Raw genomic sequence first — 6504 nt, 5'->3', positions numbered from 1 at the left:
GGTCTAGCCGACTAAATGTCTGGATGTACAGGTAGATAATTTTCAGAAAAAAAATATTTTGGACATACTTTTCAGGAATGGACATTTTGCTTCTGCCAACTTTGAGTGACTAGCGCCCTATGTCCAAAACGGACTTAGATGTTTCTTTTGATTATACTGCTCCATGTCTATCACAATCCAATTTAGAGTGAAGCCATACCCTTTCAAGTTTCCTACAATTCTGGTTTCTAGCCTTTAAATCAGTAGTACACCATGAGGAAATGGTAATTTTCCCATAATAGATTTATAAGAGGTAAGTTGATTGTCAGTTGGGATAAATGAAAATATTAGTCGTTAGTCATGGATTCAGTTGTTTAAAAATCAGTTCACTATTCTTAAATTTAGCAAGATCAGTTCAGGTCTTATCCAAACTCCTGTCTTTTTTATGTCTTCCTAAATCATCTTCTAGTCCAAAAACAAATTCTAACCTATTATTGATCAGACCAGATTAGTGAAGAAACAAATATATCCTTTATGCCATTGAGCTTCTATACTCTCAAGATAAAACAAAATATAACATAAATGATATGTGTAATGTCCAGAAAAAGAAATATAAAAATACTATACTTTTTTTTTTTTTTTTTACAACATAGGGTAGGTTGACTTGGCTTCTTTCTTCTTCTTACATGTCAAGAAGATCATCACCACTTTCATCACTCTCTACAGTTAGTTGCCTTGTCCACCACTTTTTCACCTCTGACCCAGAGGAAGCCACATCTAACATAGGATTCATCTTGCATACAACAGACTTCATAGTTGTACGACCTCCAAACCGCAAGTTGACAGAAGACACAGAATGGCTGAGAGGTTTTGGTGCTAAAGAATAAAATAGAATATTATATAAATTATTATGCTTACTGAACAGATTTTTTTTTCTGAATAAAATATTTGCCTAAGCCCATGTTGCAGTTAGCAAAATGTTATTGTTAATGTTGAGCAAAACAACAGAGAGAAAAGTCCATTCTGCACAAAACCCAAGAAATCCAAAAGAAAAAGCAGAGAGGGCCAGGCCTTCAAACAAACCACACTTTAACAGCAACCAATAAAGTCTATACAAATGTCATCTAAAAAAAACATACAACTCGGCACAGGCTGTGTTTCGGCGAGTGAGCCTGCATCAGGAGTCCTAAAACATACATAATAAAAATATAATAAAATTAAAAATTAAAAGAACTCTAATGCAGTAAAATATCATAACATAAAAAAACACAATTAAAACTAGGATATAGAATGTCTGTATCTTGCCTCATTAACATTTCTCTTTTTGTACTTATTGTATATTAAAATCAATAAAATCTTTGAACTAAAAAAAACCCAGGATGTTATCATTGTTTCTTAATACTTTCTTAATATCATTTTAATATAACATGTTAAACCTTCTTTTACAGTATATTATGTGATATGGCTTTGTTTTGTGGGCTTTGACTTACTTCATACTAATATCCTGGTATAGTATATATTCTGTATCCTAGTTTTAATTGTATTTTTTATGTTATAATATTTTATTGCATTACAGTTCTTTTAATTTTTTATTGTTAATGTCAAGTCACAAAAGGGACAGATTTTGGAAAATATATTGAATTAATCATTTGAGTTAACAAGACAGACCTTTAAAGCTGAATTTCCAAGGCTGCTGACCAGTTGGCTTGTGGTCAAACAATTTATTTTCAGAGCTACATTTTGATTTAATATTTTAATTGCAATTAATCACACAATTAAAGATTATTTATTTTCACCTGCAGCTCTTTGTAAGGCTGTGCAAGTCATTAACCTGCCACTGCCCCAGGTACAAATTAAGTACCTATATATAATATGTAGACTGCTTTGTTTGTAACCACTGAAAGGCAGTATATCAAAAGCCAGCTCCTTCATTAGAGGACTGATAATCTCCTTCCCTCCCATCTCAGATCCAACATTTCTCCTTTTCTCTTCTTTCCCTCCTTATCCTGTTCCCTCCCAGGTCCATTATCTCTCTTTCTTTCCTGGGGTCTATTAACTAACATAAGAACATAAGCAGTGCCTCTGCCGGGTCAGACCAGAGGTCCATCCCGCCTAGCAGTCCGCCCCCGCGGCGGCCCAACAGGTCATGACCTGCCTTAATCACCAGAAGGGGCCCCCTTGCCCACTAGGTTTCTCATTGAAGTCGTATCTTCCCATCAATGTCCTAACCCTCCGGCCTTGCACCTGCACGACCTGGTGAGCTGTCTATACTTATGCAACACCCCAGCACCTCCCTCAGTACCCCACGATCCCCTTTTCCCTCAGGAATCTGTCCAATCCCTGTTTGAATCCCTGTACTGTACTCTGCCGGATCACTTCCTCCGGGAGCGCATTCCATTTGTCCACGACCCTTTGGGTGAAGAAAAACTTCCTTGCATTTGATTTGAACCTATCTCCCTTCAGTTTCTCTGAGTGCCCCCTCGTACCTGTCGTCCCTTTTAGTCTGAAGAACCTGTCCACCCTCTCTATGCCCCTAAGTATTTTGAAGGTCTCTATCATATCCCCCCTGAGCCTCCTCTTTTCCAGAGAGAAGAGCCCCAGTTTATCCAGCCTCTTGGCATATGGGCAGTTTTCCAGCCCTCTTACCAGTTTCGTTGCCCTCCTTTGGACTCTCTCAAGAACTGCCATGTCCTTCTTGAGGTGCGGCGACCAATATTGAACGCAGTATTCCAGATGTGGGCGCACCATCGCTCGATACAGCGGCATGATGACTTCCCGCGTCCTGGTTGATATGCCCCTCTTGATGATGCCCAGCATCCTGTTGGCTTTCTTCGAGGCTGCTGCACACTGTGCGGATGGTTTCATGGATGGATCCACTAGCACACCCAAGTCTCTCTCAAGTCCGGTGTCTTCCAGCAATCTCCCCCCCATTTTATACTCGAACAACGGGTTCTTTTTCCCTATGTGCATGACCTTGCATTTATCTACGTTAAAGCGCATTTGCATTTGTTTGCCCAGTCCTCCAGCTTCTCTCTCTTCCTCCCTCTCTTTTCCCTTCCTCCCTCCATTCTACCACCATGAAGAGTGACACAGACTTGGTGGTGAACAGTACAAAGATCTTCTTGTGACTGCTGGAGCTCAGTGCCTTGGCTATAGCTTTCACAGTGGCCCCTCCAAATCTGCTCATGGATCTGCAACTCACTCCCCTCCCACTACCCAGGGTTTGGCATCTGCCCCTCCTAAATCCTCCCCATGCCAGTCTACCTTAAAGGTGGTCTTCTGTTGGTCTCCAGCAGCAGTAGCTTTGCACTTATATGGTCTGCTCCAAACTCTTCCATTTGAACAGTCCTGCCCATACAGAATCAGGAAGTGATGTTACAGTAGGCAGAATGGGAAAGCTTTGGATTAGAGATTGACATGGGTCAAATTTTTCCCCGTCCCTGCGGGAACTAATTTTCTCGTCCCGGTGAGTTCTTTTCTTGTCCTTGTCCCATTCCTGCAAGCTCTGACCTCATTTGCACAAGACTCAAACAATTTAAAATCATGTATTCAAGGCTTGTGTGGTTAAGGCAGAGCTTGCAGGAATGGGACAGAGCCAGCAACAAAACTTGCAGGGACTGGCAGGGAAATTGAATTCCTGCGGGAACGGGGACAAATTTGTCCCCGTGTCATTCTCTACTTTGGATCAGGTTGCAGACAGCATATGTGCAATACTGCTGTTGCAGGGTACCAACAGAAGACTACCTTTAAGGTAGACCAATGCAGGTGGAGGGGAAAGATGTTGGATTGTGCTGAGGATAGGGGCTGGTAATAGAAGAAAGCAGAAGGAATGTTTGGAGAGATAGGAAATGCTGCACTATGATTCATTTTTTTGTAATCCTGTTTAATAATTAATGCATTAATTGGAGCATTAACTAGGATTAACTGTTATTTCCTTTTCAGATTCCATATGCTGGGTGATGTACCAAAGCAATGGTAGCTGCTAGGGATGGACAGAAGAACCTGCCCTCAACATTGAGGTCCCAAAAGCAGCATCGGAACAAGCCACCACATCCATTCGGTAAAACCAAGTGAAAGGATGACAAAAGAACCAAGTAGCTGCCCTTCAAATTTCATCAGGATGAATCACACAAGACTCCACCCATGATGCAGCAACATGTCTAGTCGAATGGGCCTTAAGAGATGATATAAGTTGAGGAAATGGCCTTTCAAATCCATCTCTTCTTTCTTGTAGCACCATATGCCTGGAACAGGCTGCCTGAATCAATATGTTGTGTTCCATCCCTAGCAGTATTCAAATCCAAGCTGAAAGCCCACTTTAATGAAACTGCTTTCAACTCTTAACTCCCACTAACTGCTGTCAGATACCTATACACACTGTATCATTTTCTTTACCATTATCTCCCCAACCCTGAAATGTCTAAATTAGATTGTAAGCTCTTCTGAGCAGGGACTGTCTATTGTATGCTGAAATGTACAGTGCTGCGTATGCCTTTCAGCGCTATAGAAATAATAAATAGTGGTAGTAGTAGTAGCACTCAGCGATCGAGGACTTGGATGCTGGCCGACCACGGCAAGGTGCAGCAGTCAGGACAAAAAGGTGATGAGACAGCCAGAAATCATTAGTCCTCTCCAAATAATGGAGCAAGACTCTCCTGAAATCCAACTTGCACAAGATCTGATCTTTGCACTCCCTGTGGAATGAAATGTAGGCAATGAACCTCCTGGTTGACAAGGAAGGCAGACACCTCCTTTGGTAGAAAGGAAGGTACTGTATGGAGGACAACTCCTGCGTACATAATATGGAGAAAGGGTTCCCTGCATTAAAGAGCCTTAAGATCTGAAATACGCCATGCCAAGACAATGGTGACCAGAAAGACAGTCTTGATTGTTAGATCCAGAAGAGAAGCAACCTTCAGTGGCTCAAATGGGGCTTCTCCAAGGCACTGCAGAACGATGTTATGATTCCACGAAGGGAAACGATGATGCAAGGGAAGCCGCAAACAAAGCACCCCTCCCATAAACCTGGTCACAACTGGATGAGCAATAAGCGAACTAGTGCCTCTGTGATGTCTGAAACACGAGAGGCCTGCAACCTGAACTTTAAGGGAGGCCACTGCTAAAACCTTTTCTAGGCCCGCCTGAAGAAAAGCTAGGATCTCCAAAATGGGACCCTTCTCAGGCTCCATCTGGTCCTTAGCACACAACTGTTGGAAAGCCTTCCAGGCTTTGGCATAAGAAGCCATAGTAGAGGGTTTCTTTGACTGCAAAAGTGTTGAGATAACTACATCTGAGTAACCCCACTTCATCAAGGCTGAGTGCTCAACTGTCATGTCATAAGACCAAAGCGCTATGGGTTCTCCATGGGCACCATCCTCTGACTGAGAAGGTAGCAATGAAGAGGGAGTTGGAGTTTTCTGTCCCACTGAAGACGTACAAGATCCGTATACCATGGGCAACGAGGCCAGTCCGGAACTACTAGAATCATAAGGCCAGGATGCGTCGCTATCTGGCGGATGACCTGACCAACAAGAGGCCATGGAGGGAACACATAAAGGAGCTCATGAGCAAGTCAGGGCTGAACCAAGGTGTCCAGCCCTAGGCTTCCATGCTGTGTTTGTCGATTAAAAAGTGCCTGACCTTCGAGTTCTTTGCTAAAACCATCAAATCCATCTGGGGCTGACCACAATGCTGTAGGATCAGACAGAACACCTTCTGTGAGAGGGACCATTCTCCTGAGTCCAGGACCTGATGGCTGAGGAAGTCTGCCTGAACACTGTCGACTCCAGCCACATGGGCCACCGAGAGAGATAGAAGATGTGTTTCCGCCCAGCTTAACAGCATGTAAGCCTCCTGGCCCAAGGGAGTGCTTCTTGTGCCCCTTGACAATTTACGTACTACACCACCGGGTGGTGTTGGAGAATATTCGCATTGCTTTTCCTTCCAGAAGGGGCTGAAGAGTGAGTAACACCAGACAAATTGCCCAGAGCTCCAGAAGATTGATCAACCAACATTTCTGACAAGGAGTCCATTGACCCTGAATGGAGCGGTCCCCACAATGAGTACCCCATTCTGACACACTGGCATCCATCATAAGACTCATCCACTCTGAGATCTGAAGAAGCCTGCCCTGGCGTAGAGCCTCCCCCTGAAGTCACCAGCTCAAGCTGCTGGGAGCTGGCTCCATCAAGGAAAGCGGCGTCTGAAGGGGATGATGTTTGGAGACCACCGAGGGAGGAGGGGCTCCTGGAAAGGGCACATGTGCGATCTGACCCATGGGGACTGCCTCCAAGGAGGCTGCCATGGACCCGAAAACCTGCAGATAATGCCAGGCCGTGGGAGCCAGACAGTCTAGGAGAGCTCTGATCTGCTGTTGAAGTTTCTGCCTGTGTACCTCAGGAAGAAATACACGACCCTGCCGGGTGTCGAAGAGAAGACTCAGATACTCCAAGGACTGGGATGGTGTCAAATGGCTCTTCCTGAAGTTGACAATCTACCCTAACGCCTGCAACAGAGACACCACCA

At 43.9% G+C, this 6504-nt stretch overlaps 1 protein-coding gene across 1 annotated transcript in view; it reads right to left on the bottom strand.

Annotated features, from left to right (window-relative positions):
• Positions 1 to 584: 584 nt before the first annotated feature.
• NALCN (sodium leak channel, non-selective) overlaps positions 585 to 6504 on the bottom strand; it is a 1129711-nt gene continuing 1123791 nt past the window's right edge. The window contains exon 44 of the mRNA XM_033948885.1: positions 585 to 855. Within this exon, the coding sequence (XP_033804776.1) occupies positions 662 to 855 (194 nt within the window). The 3' untranslated portion in view covers positions 585 to 661. The remainder of the gene's footprint in view (positions 856 to 6504) is intronic.

Source organism: Geotrypetes seraphini, chromosome 6, assembly GCF_902459505.1.
Source record: "Geotrypetes seraphini chromosome 6, aGeoSer1.1, whole genome shotgun sequence".
NCBI classification, from domain to species: Eukaryota; Metazoa; Chordata; class Amphibia; order Gymnophiona; family Dermophiidae; genus Geotrypetes; species Geotrypetes seraphini.
The sequence above is the reverse complement of the archived record's forward strand: the minus strand, read 5'-3'. Positions and strand labels throughout refer to the sequence as shown.